Source organism: Delphinapterus leucas, chromosome 4 (assembly GCF_059928025.1).
Source record: "Delphinapterus leucas isolate spDelLeu-1000000601 "Yukka" chromosome 4, BTC_Dleu_Yukka2, whole genome shotgun sequence".
Classification (NCBI taxonomy): domain Eukaryota; kingdom Metazoa; phylum Chordata; class Mammalia; order Artiodactyla; family Monodontidae; genus Delphinapterus; species Delphinapterus leucas.
This window is the reverse complement of record NC_143132.1, coordinates 132,673,295-132,690,335: the sequence shown is the minus strand read 5'-3', so window position 1 is coordinate 132,690,335 and position 17,041 is coordinate 132,673,295. Positions and strand designations below refer to the sequence as shown.

Sequence of the window (17,041 nt, the reverse complement as noted above, 5' to 3'; positions counted from 1 at the left end):
TATTTCAGAACAGAAAAAGGGTGAGCAACTACTTAAGATATTTTACAAACAATATATATCTTGATTTCAAAGTTGGGTAAGGAACAGAAAAAATTATGTCAAATTTACACACAACACAGATGTGAAAATCCTAAATAGGATATTAAATATAACATTGCATTTAAGCAAAATACAATGAAAACAAATATGTCATGTTCAAACAGGATTTATTCTAGAAATGCATGGGTGTAAATTACCATTAGACAAATCTACCAATTTTATTCAGGCTCAACAATGTATGAAAGGAAAATCCCAGAAAACTGAGAATACAAAAGAACTTCTATCATATCAAAAACCTATCTCAGAAATAACTTTAGATGCCTTCCTAGAACAAGAACAAAAAAAATCCACTATCAGTGATACTTTCATAGTGTTCAAAGTCCTGGCTAATGGAAGTAGACAAGAGAATGAAACAAAAGTTTTAAGGTTAGAAAAGGAGAAGACAGAACTGAAATTGTTTGCAGATCATATAATAATCTACGTAGTAAATTCAATACAATCAAACCGTCAACATGGATAAAAGTTCTAATAGGCTGCACATAAAAGACCAACATAAAAATTAAATGTTTCCTTGCCTTAGCAATAACTAAGTAGAAAATATTTTTAACACTAAATACTAATCAAATAACAATAAAAACATACAGTATTTAAGAATTACCCTAGTAAATAATGTACAATACCTCTAGGAAAAAATGTAAACCTTATATAAAAGACCTAATGAGATCTAAATAAAGCAATACATCATTTTTATGTATAAACAATACATAATTGTAAAAAATTCCATTCTCTCCTAAATTTTTCATAAAATTAAATGCAGTTCTTTGTTTTGGCCATGCTGTGCAGCCTATGGGATCTTAGGTGCCCCAACCAGGGATCGAACCCGTGCCCCCTGCAATGGAAGCATGGAGTCTTAACCACTGGACCGCCAGGGAAGTCCCTAAATGGAGTTCTAATATTTAAACTCCCAACCAAAGTTTCTGAGGAATTAGACAAAAGTACTTTAAAAATTCATAAAGAAGAAAAAACAAATCCACAAGTAGCTAAGTGGATTTTAAAAAGAAAGGCAAAGAAGAAGGAACAAACCACTAAGAGGCCATATTTATAACATACAACATATACTAGAGTATAAAGCCACAATAACAAAGAATATGTTAGTAGAGCAGAAAGAGGTAAAAAGAGATCAAAACAACAACAGACCCTGGCATACATGATGTTTGGTGTATGACAGATATAGCCTCACAAAGCGGGGAGGGGAGGATTTGTAATGACTTTGCCGGCACTTGCATTCTCTCACATAGATTCTTCCTAGTTTTTAGTCAAAGCTCTATAGATGAAACTAACTATTCTTATTTTAAAATCTCTATCATATTAATGACACAATTTAAATGCCTTATTTCCTTTCTCCTACTTCTATACCGTTCCAAAGAAGCCTATTTGAAAAACCTATCCCTTTGAAGCCTTCTCTCTCTTTAAACAGAAGTATGTTACTTCTCTGATACTGCATAAAAGAACTTTTATGTAAAGAAAATAGACAATATTCAAAATAAAAAACAAAGAGAAAACAAAACATTTTGTTTCAAACCTAACCTTAAAATGTGAAAGTAAAACCTAAAGTGATAAGAATATATATTAGGGTTATATATGCGAAGTACATCAATAATGCTGGAAAAAAAATTAATATATTAGCAGATTAAATTAAAATATTATACTTACTGAAGTATCAGAGTAACCAATCGAATAGCTTCCACAGCAACATCATATTCCTTATCAAGTGTCATTGATACAATGCGATCCTGAAGAAAAGTTATACATCAAACCAACCATGAACAGAAAGTAAGTGGAGACAGATCTGAGGTAATGTCTTTGGGGGAGTTCATGGAAGACTAATGATTGATTAGTCTAATGATGATTAGATTAAATGGAAAGCTTTACTATTGAAACCATATTATCATAGTCCTATGCACACACCAGGAGGTGTTATAAATGTTTATAATATAAAATCTTTTTCATCAACTGGCATTCTCTAACAGAGACAAACCTTACCTTGCAAAATTAATATAACTATAAAAAAGCTGTCTATGAAAAAAAGCTTATTTTAAGCAGGTGAGCCTTCTATTGAAGGTAATGAATAAGAACTCATGTTGGTAATATCTTTTGTAAAGCAGAGATTCATCTATTTAATACAGGTTCATTTAAAGAATATGCAGTAAAGAATATGACCTAAACACTTGTTATGGTAATGTCATTTGCTAAACTAGCTAAAATGAGCATTTTTAAAGTGAAAAAGAAAATACGCTAAGCATTCTTACCTTGAATCGGTTAGTGAATAGCTCCAATTTGGGGAATAATTCTCTATTGGTATACAGACTTTGTAGAGCTTTCAAACACTTCAGCCTGACTTCTCCTTGCTTCAGAAATACAAACAAAAACACAACAGAAGCAGTCAATTCTATGCCACAAAAGTTGAAAAGATTTTCAAGTCTATATGAAGACTAAAGTCATTTTCAGCTTAATCATTCAATTTACTTCATATTGTAATTCAACATAAGGTGGAACCAAGCAATTCTATTTGCACTTACATTTAATTAAAAATGCATTAAAAATCCCTTAGTTACTTGAGAGTAAGCTACACCTTTTTCAAATGTGTATCAACTCTGGTTCAACATGAAATACTTCCCACATTATACTGTGGCACTTCGAGAGAATTTCTGACCTATGATTTTAATTAAAGAAGGGTATGTTAATTTGTCCTTCCTGTAGAAAAATCTAATTTCATATTAAAGGATCATCATTTATTCATTTCACAAATATTTACTGGATACTTTTTACTTTCCAGAAAGAGCAGTTAAGAAAACATGATAAAGGGAAGAATGTTTAAAAACAGAGGCAAAATGATAGAGTGATGTGTCCTGGGGCTGCTATTTACTAGGGAAATACAATAAAATCATTAACCTGGAGTAGAAGGTGTTGGTGATCAAAGTGCATTCCGGGTCATCTAGAAATTTAGCCAACTCTCAAATGATTAAAAAGAGAACGAAGTTTCTGTGTTCAAAAAGCAACATGCTGGGGACTTCCCTGTGGTCCAGTGGGTAAGACTCCACGTTCCCAATGCAGGGGGCCCGGGTTCGATCCTTGGTCAGGGAACTATATCCCACATGCCACAACTAAGAGTTCGCATGCTGGGACTGAGTCCACGTGCTGCAACGAAGAAGGCTCCATGCTGTAACTAGGAGTCCGCATGCCGCAACTAAGAGTCCACATGCCCCAACTAAAGATTCCTGCATGCCCCAATGAAGACCCAGGGCAGCCAAAAAAAAAAAAAAAGCAACATGCTGCAACAGTAGGAGTCCAAGTTTTGGAACCAGACAAAGCTAGATTTACAATTCTATAGCTTAGTAGCTACATGAGAGATGACAAGTATATTAATCACTCTGATACTCAGTTTTCTCATTTATAAAATATGATACTGACTTCATAAGGTTGTTATAAAATTTGAATGCTGGTAAAAGTTTTAACAACTAGCTCTGGGGGATGGGGCCCTGAATTGTTGCACTTGCAGATTTCTGTGATGTGATTACTCCCTCCATGGCCAATTTCAAGCTACCAATGATACTGAACTCATATAAGTGAAGGATGTGCATAATCACTCTCTTGAAAGCTGATTGAGACACCACTGAATGAGGTAATGCTTGCTGGTAAAGTCTCTAGCACATAGGAGGTACCTCTGGTAGATGCTGTTGAGGCCCCGCCCAGATGTCCAAATCCTAATATACAAGGCTAATCTTCCTGCTTCTTCCTGTATTGACAGCTAATGGCGCTTACCTGCATCTTTCTCTGGAGAATTGACCATGGCTGAGAAGAACCACCTGGTACAAAGATTCCTATGCTCTACCTTGCCTCTCCTGTCCACACCCTTTCCCTCCTTCAGGATGAGGCTCATAGCCAGTGGGGAATGATATAGGAGGGTAAAAGAGCCCACTCTCCTTGCCTCAGGACAGTACAACCTCTGAGGTGCAATTTATTTTTCAAAATTCCTTCTGAAATGATGCTCAGACAAAATTTCTTCTGAAACCACATTTCTGTTAGTGTGTCTCCTGCTTAATCCTATATTCCTCACTTTCTTAGAGGCTTCTCAGGAGAATACAAACTTCAATGTATCACTAGCACAAAAATCTCTGACTAAGGCTGGGCTTCTAAGGAATGTGACCTGAACAGTTGGTACCAAGTGTAGTCCTAAGAAGCAGACCTCAATGATGGGATTCTGAGGTTGGATCACTTGAAGGAAGGACTACTATGAGGAAGGACTCAATTTCTGGTTGTAAATGAAGTTAACAATAGTCTCTGACACAGAATAGCAGCCATTTGCTAATTCACTTGCGGGTGAATGGAGATGTGCACTTAGCTTGTACAACATGCCAAGCATTTGAGGGATGAGGGTAATTAATAACTATAAGGACTATGGACTAAGGACTATGGCTGTCACTGAGATGCTAAACAGAGAAAATGACAGGCTAATTAATCACCAGTTTAAATCAACAACTGGCAACATTTAATGAGATCCTTATCTCCTGCAGATAAAGAGCTGAACATACTGAGGACCAGACCCAGGACTCAATTTTAAGGGTGGCAGACTTTAAGGGACTTTGCATCCCAGGCAAGTCTACGCCAAAATCAGGGCCATATAGGAAAGAAGTGCAAGCTCAAAGAATAACTGGTGGATGCAGCTGATAACCTTCAACTCCAAGTTTCCCATGAACTTGTGGGTCTGCAAATAAGTTTCATGTTAGAGGGTAGCATGCCTCCTCCACCCACCCCTCCCCTCGAATATATGGAAACCTCAAGCGAAGCAAGTACCTTAAGGACAATGCTAGTAGCCCTCCTCATGCTCTATACTAACCTTCCCTTGTAGCTCCAAGCTAAGGTCAAATTTCAGCATAGCCCAAATGGGGAAGTGCTGGGTCTGCTAAAGGAGGAGAAGGATTATACGCTATAGGTGCTGCAGGAATGGGCCAACTTGAACCAGTAAGAACCAAGAGAGTGTCTGCTGAAGATACTGGACTGGAAATGGGAATATCAAACAGGATACGAGAGAGTTTTTAGATATAGGGCACTCTCCCTTGCCTCAGGATTTAAGGCCCATGGAAATGGCCTAACGCATTGCTGGATGACTCTTGGAAAAAGCAACGTTGCATATTAATGAAATAAGAGATCCGAGAATCGTTGTGGCAGACTGTGAAGAAAGGCATTTAAAACACAGTAAAGTAAAGCATGCCATAAAGGATCTGTTGTATAAACTCAGAAGACCTACTAGTTGAGTATGTTCCTCAGGAGGGCCCAGAGAATATTGTTTACCAAGGCAATAAAGAAAAGACTGGTGATGGGGGCACAGGCATTGCTGAGAAACTCCATAACAGCTGTATTCTGTAGGCTAGAGCTGGCAATAGGAGATACTCAAACAGAATTTGGCTTCCAGTACAATGAAGATGATGAGATCACAGAACAGCAGAAAGAAGGTAGCATCAACTAACTAGTAGATGCAAGGTGGGCATAATTATAATGGGCAGCAATGTTGAAGAGCAGCCCATGGGGATCTATGGAGATGGCTCACAAGATATGGTCTTCCTGGAGGCAAGATGTGGAAAGCCAACAAAAGTATTATGTAATATGTATCTATAATCACAAGAGATCAACAACAGATAAGCAAAAGACTAAAGACAGCTGACCCAAAGTAAAATCATAACCCCAGATGTAAGACAGCATGTAAGAAGTTTCCTTACTTGTAACTCTAAATTTAAAAACAAGGCCAGAAAAGATGAAATTACTCTATCCATTCAAGTTCACACAGCAAATTATAGGTAGAACAAAGACATCAGTCGAGTTTTATCTACACCTTGTCCAACGATGCCTCCCAATCAACTACTTCTCCTCCCAAATCTTGGTTCTTTAATGTACCAAATCTTGGTACATTACAGGGACTTAATTAAATAACTTAATAATAATGTCTAACAATAACTTAGATGAAAAATCAGTTGTATTTTTGTTAATTTCTCTATTTGGGGGCTCTACTATACTCTGAGGGTATTTCTACTACAAAACATAAATGTTTTGTTGTTTTGCTATTACACAAAATCTTATTCAGATCTGAATGTTATTTAACAGTGCCTAACCCATAGCTGCTGCTCAATAAATATTTTTTGAATGAATAACTATATAATATAAAAATAAGAAAACAAACAAAAAAGAAACACAGAAAAATAAAATAATTTGTTGAGGGAGGGAGCTGGGCATATTTGTCAGAGACACTAATCTATCAGCATTTTTGCAAAATTATTTTTGAAAAAAATGTTAAGAGCTATAAAAAGTATTGTATAGCATAATGGCATCATTTCATAATGAGTTGTATTTTAAAGGGACAATTTTCATGCTTCTAGAAGAAAATGCTGATTGTTATTAAAATGCCTATGTATAATGTTAACACCACAATGGGAATAAATGAACCAAATTCAGGTGGCCTGTCAAGGAGCAGATTTTTTTTTTAATGTGGTGGGGTGAAGGGAGTACAGAGAAGATAGTCTTTGTTGTTATTTTTTGACAATTTTATTGAGACATATTTGACATGCAAAAAACTTCACGTTTGTTTGATGCATTTGGACATATGCATACATGCATGGTACGATTATAATCAAGGCAATAAACATACTCATCACCTTCAAAAGTTTCCTTTTAACACCTCCCCCCCTTTTTCATTTGGTGAGAAGAGAAGTCTTGAGAGGGACATTGTTATGTACTATTAGGAAAGAGAGTCTTGTTCATGTAGTCTTTAGACCTCCACTTGGCTCCATAAGAATAGGCCTTAGCCTTGGAACACTCCCTTACCAAGAGATACAGTTGCCAACAAAAAACACCATGGCATGGCAGAATGAAAGGGCTAGGCAGCTGGCTCTGGGGGTGGGGTGGTGGTGATGAACTGACTGATGTGCTGGCCTCCCTCTGGCCATATGGGGATAAATAGGGATATTGATAATCTCTCTGTTAACAGGGAAAAGCTGGTGCAATGCATGAGGGTGGAAATGTGAAATGGGTCCTAAAAAGTGTAGGGAAACAATAATCTGGGCTCTTGGTCACCTTTGCGCTCCCATTTCACGCCCCCCAACTCTCAAGGTGTCTTAAGGGTCACAAATGATGTCTGAGAGAAGTAAAGGGGTCCCATGCAGGAAATTTTACCTGATCCAGGTGGCTTACAGGCCTCAAATAAAACCTGTTTCACTCAATGCAAAACCACCTATGGCATTGCTGAAAACAAAAGTGTTGAAATGAAGTCCTTCTTCGAAAGTGAAATATGGAAACTGAAGGACGGATATGAACAGGAGCCAGGGGAGTCTCATACAGCCTGGTTGGTGCATCTGTTTGATGAAGGGGCACTGCAGACTTTAACTATCTAGGGCTGAATAACACAGTTAGGGATGGGGCCAAGATCTCTGGGTCCCCGTTGGGGACCAGAGGCCCTATGCCCCTGTCAAGATAGAAGGGAAAAGGGGAGAGGGGAGCTAAACTTTTATGGGGCCTTTGGATACTGGTGCCCAAATGACAGGTCCCCATAGAGGCAGAATTAAAATAGTAGGTCTGGGAAGAATGTAGTTACCCATGGAAGACAAGTCCACATGTATTTGTGGATGAGATTCTTTGGACCATTTCAGGTACTGATGATCCTGGTTCCTACTACTGAATACGTAATAGGCATTATTAACATTTTGGCTGTGTACGGCACTGAAAACCACCATTGCCTCAAGCGGTATGTACCACAACAAGGACAAATTCAAGCTTAATGGGCCAGCTGCATTCCTAGCCTGCTCCAGAGCTGGCCAAATCATGATGCGTTGTTCAACAAAAATACTGTATCTACGGTGGGGAAAAGGACATCGCTCTGTTAATTCGAGACAATACAAGCAGCCCAATCAGGCCAGTAAGGAAGGCCTCCAGAGTTTGGAGGTTGACAGATTACCAAAGGATAAATGTAGAAGTTTCAGCTTTTGCCCTAGCAGTTTCTGATATTATCACCATCACTGAGACAGTGCAACCCATATGGAAAACAAGTATGCTGTTGACTGATCTGGCTAATGCCTTCTACTCGATCCCTCTGCAGAATGAGGTCATGACCAATTTTTGTTCTCACTGAACAGCCTACAATATACTTTTACTGTACTCCTGCAGGGATACCTAAATTCTTCTGTAATATGCTACCAGAGGGCAGGGCTTGATCTTCAATAAGCTCAAGTACTACAGAAATTTTAGTCATCCCTTATACTAACGACACGGCTACAATGCTAATTTCATGGTGGCTACAGTGCTGCACTTAGTCACTGACAGAATGATAAGTACCAATTTGACTATAAATCCAGATAAAGTCCAGGCCCTAGGCACAGCAGGTGCAATTCCTAAGGCCCAAGATTCAAAGATGACATTATGGCATGGTTTACTGACAGCTCTGTGAAACTAAAGGCAGATGAGGTCTGCTGGGTTGCAGCTACCATCTGAACCAGTAAATGGCCATCTTTTGACTATCAGGTGTGGGCATTCCAATAGTAGCCACCTCTACTACCACTCCTTGATACATTTTTCACCAACAAATGGGCTGTTGCCAATGACTTAGTCATCTGGTCAGGCAAATGGCAACTAAAAGACTGGACTATTAATGGATCCCCCATATAGGGAAAAGAACTATGGCAGCAGCTTGCTCCCTGGGAAGAAAAAAACATATGTCACTTATGTAGATACTCATGGCAAAGGACCTTTTTTTTATTTTTAAATTTTTATTGAAGTTAAGTTGGTTTATAATTATTACTTTCAGGTGTACAACATACTGATTCAGTATTTTATAGATTTACCCACCATTTAAAGTTATAAAATATTGGCTATATTTCCTATGTTGTACAGTACATCCTTATAGCTTACTTGTTTTATACATAGTAGTTTGTACCTCTTAATCCCTACCCCTATCCTGGTCCTCCCCACAGGTAACCACTAGTTTGTTCCCTATATCTGTTAAGTCTGTTTGTTTTGTTATATTCATTCATTTCATTTTTTAGATATAACATATAAGGTGAAAATGCAGAATTTGTCTTTCTCTGTCTGACTTATTTCACTAAGCATAATACCCTCCAAGTCTATCCATGTTGTTGCAAATGGCAAAATTTCATTCTATTATATGGTTGAGTAATCTTCCATTGTATGTATGTATGTATGTGTGTGTGTGTGTGTATATATATACACACACACACACATACAATGTATATATACCAAATCTTCTTTACCCATTCATCTGTTGATGAACACTTAGGTTTCTTCCATATCTTGGCTACTGCAGATAATGCTGTTACGAACACTGGAATGCACATGTCTTTTCAAATTAGTGTTTTCGTTTTCTTTGGACATAAAACTAGGAGTAGAATTGCTACATCACATGGTAGTTCTATTTTTAGTTTTTTGAGAAACCTCCATACCGTTTTTCATAGTGGCTGTACCAATTTACATTCCCACCAACAGTGTATAAGGGTTTCATTTTCTCCACATCCTGGACAACATTTGTTACTTGTGGTATTTTTGATGACATCCATTTTGACAGGCGTGAGGTGGTATCTCACTGTGGTTTTGATTTGCATTTCTATGGTGATTAGCAATGTTGAGCATCCTTTCATGTGCTTGTTTGCCATCTGTATGCTTTCTTTGGAAAAATGTATATTCAGGTCTTCTGCCCATTTTAAAATCAGGCTGTTTGGTTTTTTAATATTGAGTTGTATGAGCTGTTTATATATTTTGGATATTAACCCCTTATCTGCCATATCATTTGCAAATATTTTCTCCCATTCAGTAGGTTGTCTTTTCATTTTGTTGATGGTTTCCTTTGCTTAAAAGATTTGCAAAAGATTTTAAGTTTAATTAGGTCCCATTTGTTTATTTTTGCTTTTGTTTCCTTTGCCTTAGGAGACAGATCCAAAAAAATACTGCCACAATTTATGTCAAAGAGTGTCCTGCCTGTGTTTTCATCTAGGAGTTTTATGGTTTCAGGTCTTACACTTGGGTCTTTAATCCATTTTGAGTTTATTTTTGTATATGGTGTGAAAAAATGTTCTAATTTCATTCTTTTACATGTAGCTGTCCAGTTTTCCCAAACCACTTATTGAAGAGAGTGTATCTTCTCCACTGTACAGTCTTGCCTCCTTTGTTGAAGACTGACTATATGTGCATGGGCTTATTTTTGGGTTCTCTATTCTGTTCCATTGAACTATGTGTCTGGTTTTGTACTAGTATTATACTGTATTGATTAATGTAGCTTCGTAGTGTAGTCTGAAGTCACGAAGCATGATACCTCCAGCTTTGTTCTTTTTTCTAAAGATTGCTTTGGCTATTCAGGGTCTTCTGTGATTCCATATATGTTTTAGGATTATTTGTTCTAGTTATGTGATAAATGTCATGGGTATTTTGATAGGGACTGCAATCTGAAGATTGTTTTGGGTAGTATAGCCATTTAAACAATATTAATTCTTCCAATCCAAGAACAAGGGATATCTTTTCATTTTTTTGTATCATCTTCAGTTATTGTCATCAATGTTTTATAGTTTTCAGAGTACAGGTCTTCCATCTTGCTTAAGTTTATGCCTAGGTTTCTTTTTGATGCAATTTAAAAAAGTTTTTACTCGAGTACAGTTGATTTACAATGTTGTGTTAGTTTTAGGTGTAGAACAAAGTGAATCAGTTATACATAAACATATGCCCACTCTTTTTTTAGATTCTTTTCCCATATAGTCTGTTATAGAGTATTGAGTATAGTTCCCTGTGCTATACAGTAGGTCATCATTAGTTATCTATTTTATATATAGTAGTGTGTATATATCAATCCCAGTCTTCCAATTTATCTCTCCCCCACTTACCCCCTGGTAACCATGTTTATTTTCTACATCTGTAACTTTATTTCTGTTTTGTAGATAAGTTCATTTGTACCCTTTTTTAGAGTCCACATATAAATGATATCTTATGATACTTGTCTTTCTCTGTCTGACTTACTTCATTCAGTATGGCAATCTGTAGGTCCATCCATGTTGCTGCAAATGGCATTATTTTGTTCTTTTTTATGGCTGAGTAATATTCCATTGTATATATATACCACATCGTCTTTATCCATTCCTCTGTCGATGGACATTTAGGTTGCTTCCATGTCCTGGTTACTGTAAATAGTGCTGCAATGAACACTGTGGTGAATGTATCTTTTCAAATTTGGGTTTTCTCTGGATATATGCCCAGGAGTGGGATTGCTGGGTCATATGGTAGCTCTATTTTTAGTTTTTTAAGGAACCTCCATACTGTTCTCCACAGTGGAGGTACCAGTTTACATTCCCACCGACAGTGTAGGAGGGTTCCCTTTTCTCCCTCTCCAGCATTTATTGTTTGCAGATTTTTTGATGATGGCCATTCCGACCAGTGTGAGGTGATACCTCACTATAGTTTTGATTTGCATTTCTCTATTAGTGATTTTGAGTATCTTTTCATGTGCTTTTTAGCCATTTGTATGTTTTCTTTGGAGAAATGTCTATTTACACCCTCTACCCATTTTGTGACTGGGTTGGTTGTTCTTTGGATATTGAACTGCATAAGCTGTTTGTGTATTTTGGAGATTAATCCCTTGTCGGTTGTTTTGTTTGCAAATATTTTCTCCCATTCTGAGGGTTGTCTTTTCGTCTTATCGTTTTGCACAGCCTTTGCTGTGCAAAAGCTTTTAAGTTTAATTAGGTCCCATTTGTTTATTTTTGGTTTTATTTTCATTACTCTAGGAGGTGGGTTGAAAAAGATGTTGTTGTGATTTATGTCGAAGAGTGTTCTGCCTATGTTTTCATCTAAGAGATTTATAGTATCTAATTTCATTCGTTTACATGTAGCTGTCCAGTTTTCCCAGCACCACTTATCAAAGAGATTGTCTTTTCTCCATTTTATATTCTTGCCCCCTTTGTCATAGATTAGGTGACCACACGTGCATGGGTTTATCTCTGGACTTTCTATTCGGTTCCATTTGATGCAATTTTAAATGGGGTTGTTTTCTTGCTTTCTCTTTCTGATAGTTCATTACTAGTATATAGAAAAGCAACAGATTCCTGTATATTAATATTGTGTCCTGCAACTTTACTTAATTCATTTATTACTTCTAATAGTATACTGGTGGTCATTTTAGGGTTTTCTATATATAGTATCATGTTATCTGCAAACAGTGACAGTTTTACTTCTTCCTTTCCAATTTAGATGTCTTTTATTTCTTTTTCTTCTCTGATTGCATTGGCTAGGACTTCCAATACTATGTTAAATGGAAGTGGCAAGAGTGAGCATTCTTGTTTCTGATTTTAAAGGAAAAGCTTTCAGCTTTTCACTGTTGAGTATGATGTCAACTGTGGGTTTGTCATAAATAGCCTTTATTATGTTTACATATGTTTCCTTGATATCAACTTTGATTAGAGTGTTTATCATGAATAGGTGTTGAAATCTGTCGAATGCCTTTTCTATGTCTATTGAAATGATGATGTGGTTGTAGTCTCCATTTTGTTAATGTGGTGTATTACATTGACTGATCTGTGGATATTAAACCATCCTTGCATCCTTATAGTAAATCCCAGTTGATCATGGTGTATGATCCTGCTTATATATTGTTGAATTAGGTTTGCTAATATTTTGTTGAGAATTTCTGCATCTATATTCATCAGAGATATTGGTCTGTAATTTTCTTTTTTTTGGTAATATCTTCGTCTGGTTTTGGTATCAGGGTAATGGTGGCCTCATGGAATGAATTCAGAAGTGTTCCTCAATTTTTTGTAATAGTTTGAGGATAGATAGTAGCTCTTCTTTACATGTTTGGTAGAATTCCCCTGTGAAGCCATCGGGTCTTGGACTTTTATTTGCTGGGAGCTTTTTGATTACTAATTCAATTTCACTACTAGTGACTTGTCTGCTCAGATTATTTCTTCCAGATTCAGTCTTGGAAAAGTGTACGTTTCTAGAAATTTACCCATTTTTTTCTAGGTTTCCAATTTGTTGGCATATAACTGTTCATAATATACTCTTATGAGTTTTTTGTATATCTGAGTATAAGTTGTAATTTCTCCTCTTTCTTTTCTTATTTTGTTTATTTGGGTTCTCTTTTTTTCTTAATGAGCCTAGCTAAAGGCTTATCAATTTTGTTTATGCTTGCAAAAGACTAGCTCTTGATTTCATTTATCTTTTCTATTATCTTTTTTGGGGGGGTCTCTATTTTTATATTTCCTCTCTGATCTTTATTATTTCCTTCCTCCTGCTGACTTTGGGCTTTGTTCTAACACTTTCAGATGGTAGGTTAGGTTGTTTATTTGAGATTTTTCTTGTTTCTTGTAGGCCTGTATCACTATAAACTTCCCTCTGAGAGCTGCATTTCTGCATCCCATAGATTTTGGCAAGCTGTATTTTCATTTGTCTTGAGGTGTTTTCTGATTTCCTCTTTAATTTCTTCATTGACTTTTTTTGTTCTTTTTTTAGTACCATGTTTGTGTGAAGGACCACACGCTTGTGTTTGCAAAGGAACTTTTAAAATAAAAACATAAATGGAACTCGTGTCAATCAAGTTTGTGCCCAGTGGGCTGCAACAATTGCCTGGTGGGTACATCTATGGAAAAAGGAGTCTACTTCAGATGCAAAAATGGGCCAGAGCCCAAGAGATAACCCAGAAGTCTAAGGATGTAGTACAATCTTGTGATTCTTGTCAATATACTCAAATCATCCAGAGAGAAGAACTGGGACACATTAACCAAGGACTGGGACTCACCTGGATCTGGCAGATTGTTCACATCAAACCCCTGACCACCAGCCACAGGCAAAGATGATGCCTCACTGCCATAACACCTAGTCAGGCTATTGTATAGCTACTCCAGTCTGGCATGTGGATGCTGAAACATAGCTGTCCTTGAATAAAATTTATGTCATATTTTTGGATACCCCATGGGACTTCACTCTGACCAAGGAACATCCTTCACTGCCCAAGCAAGACAACAATGGGCACACTCTCAGGGACTATGGCTACTAAACACTCCAGTGCAAGGAAAACAGGCACTGCAACACACATTGGGAAATACTGAGTTTGGTTGTGGTGGAAGTGGACTAGGCAGCCATGTGCTTAGGCTGTGCCTGCAAAATCACAATCTCAACATGTCATTCATTCTTCTTTTTTCCTGTTGGAGTGTACTTCTTTGGGGTGATCTGCAGTTCTGCCTACGATTGTACCCCAGACAGGGCCCCTTGACTCTAGTCTGGATATGATACTTACCTTGGGGAACCTCCTTACCTATGGGATACCAAAAAGGTGGGAGATGAAATCAAGGAGTATCAGGGTGCTAGCGAGGGTCCTTCTAGTAGTACTGGGCACACTGACCCTTTCAATCAGGTGGGTGACGTTAACAGACATGTCAAGTTTGTGCAGTCCTTCCCTAGACTGGCCAACTGAGGCCAAAAAGTTTGTGTCAAGCCACAAAGGCACTGGGTGCCCACAGAGGAGGTAACATCTGGCTTGGGTTGCAATACCAGGGCAGCTAGTATCACAAGCAGTAGACCAGAGTAGCTCTGGCCTGAGAAGATTCATGAAGTGGGAGAGGAGTAGAAACATTAATCTTTCCTCTTCTCACTCCTACAGAATCATCTGCTGTGTCTGTTACAACAACAGCCATAGTCAGAGGAGGCAAACTTAAACAATGCTGGGATTTGTCATCACAGAATGAATTCCTTCTCGCTCCGCATTCCCACTGTAATGGCCTGGCTGACACAAAACTGCTCAGAACTTCCTCAAGTTGTCAATGGGTCAAATAGCTGGGTCACTCCTTTGATACAGGCCCAGATGCAGGCATGCTCCGGAGTCCCTTACTTTAATATTTCCTATGATGTGACAGAAAAAAACCCCTGTACAAGAATGCTTATTACTGATCTATACCGACATTTTGGACTTGGATGCCCAGTATGTAACTTTTCTCTCCCTGCAACCACATGGTAAAAGCAAGCCAAGGTTGTATATAACTGGACTAGTCAGCATTATCAGAACAAAATCCCTGACATGTGTCCCCTGCACCCCTCAGGGTTATGTATTTCTCTGTGGACCCCAATGGGCAATAGAATGTCTGCCTCCAGGGGAAGGATTGTTGCCTCAGAGTTCTAAGGCTGACTGTCCATGTCAGCAACTGCAGAGAGGGCTGAAAAGGACCCCTTCTGCTGATGTACTACAAAGTGGCTCACAGTATCCTCCTGGGAAGACAAACTAACCACTGGTTTCATTCTGCTATCCAAATTCTAATACTGGGAATAGGTATGCAGGCCCTAGAAAAAAATGGTGTACAACCTGTCCTCAACCATGGCAGAAATAGCTAACACTATGCCCAAGCCATCCAAGCCAATGAGACTCACTGAACTCACTAGTCAAGGTGGTGATGGATAACTAAATAGCCCTCAATTACCTGCTGGCAGAACAAGGTGGTGTTTGTGTTATTGTCAGCATTTCTTACTGTGTATACGTCAACAGTTTGGGGAAGCTGAAAACTGAGCTGATGAACATCCATGCTCAGGAGGGATGGTTATCAGCTGTACACACACAGTCTCCCCAAACTCACAATTTGACCTCTTTAGCTGGCTTAATCCACATTGAAGACCACCCTCTAGGGTGGCTTGACTGTCTTCCTGGGTCTGGCTCTCCTAACGGGCCTGGTAAAGTGCTGTTTCCTAAGACAGGAAGGCTCTATGAACACTCCACATCCAAACAGATTGTTCTGGGACCCTGGTGAACCCAATTCTGCCTTCAAGTTTGGGGTGGGTGATTGACATGCTTTATCTGCCATGTCAGTGGTCGAGCAGGGGTGAGGGGTAGACTGTTGGGAAAGGCAGTCTCCTGTACAGTGTTTTGACCCACACTTGGCTTCACAGGAAGAGGCCTTGGGTCTGGAATACTTCCTTATCAAGTAATAAGAGTCTTCATGGACTGTGCTGGGTTTATCACCTTGTGTGGGAATATCACTCCCGTTTTAGACTCAGTGTGTCTTCTTTTGTTCTGCTTAAGTGTGTGCATCATATGGCACCTGGCCAACCCCACTATTAGATCTGTCCCCTGAGAGGACAGAATAGGGTCCTTAGTTCTGTGGCACAAGAGGGGTGCATGCAGGGCAACTGCTCTGTGTTGACTGCTGGACCATGGGGGACTGACACTACTGAAGCTAATCTTGCTCTGTCTGTCCCTTCTCCATATGAGTAAAGCATTGTTCCATCCAATGCTTGACTGTGTTGTGTTTTCCTTGGTGATCAGTATGCAGTGGGCAAAGAATCTGAACTTCTACTTCTAGTGATCGGCAACAGATGTCATTTGCTTGACATATACAGAGCTAAAAGGTTTTTGGTAAACTTGAGAAACAGAATATGGGATGAGTGAACACAAAGATGAGGAAATGAAATGGACTAACTGAAAATAAATCCCACCCAAGCACTGAGATTTTGATGTAAGCAATCAAGCATTTGCAAGAAAGTAGAAGAATTGTACACATAAGCTAAAAGCAAAAAACAGTGCAGTCATATTTACAAACTGGAAAGGACAAAGAAAGGTAATCTAGTGTCATGAGCGTAAATACAAAAAGAGAGTAAGATACTTAGTGCAGAGCACAGAGATTACTAAAGCTGTATCTAAATTAGACCTATTCTGTGTCACCCTCAATGTCAGAACTAAAACCAATGGGTAGGAATTTAGAAATAAGTTTTGGTCAACAGAAAGATGAACTGAATTTCTAATAACTCCTTTAGCTGTTAGAGATTGTCCGTCTTTCTAATGACCAAAATTTAATACTGCAGAACTTATACAAATTGGCAGCATGAAAAAAGTTTGTCTTATTTATAGGAGGGTAGACTAGGTTATAACCTCTAAAATTCTAAAATCAAGACAAAGAATATCAAATCATTATGTTGCATACCT

The 17,041-nt window shown here is 38.2% G+C and overlaps 1 protein-coding gene across 4 annotated transcripts in view; it reads right to left on the bottom strand.

The window, feature by feature from the left end:
* STAG1 (STAG1 cohesin complex component) overlaps window positions 1–17,041 on the bottom strand; it is a 441,577-nt gene that overhangs the window by 98,717 nt on the left and 325,819 nt on the right. For all 4 annotated transcript variants that reach the window (XM_089910049.1, XM_022582560.3, XM_089910050.1 and 1 more), the window contains 2 exons: window positions 2,349–2,447; window positions 1,753–1,832 (listed from right to left, as the gene is read on the bottom strand). In XM_089910049.1, the coding sequence (XP_089766175.1) occupies window positions 1,753–1,832; window positions 2,349–2,447 (179 nt within the window). The remainder of the gene's footprint in view (window positions 1–1,752; window positions 1,833–2,348; window positions 2,448–17,041) is intronic.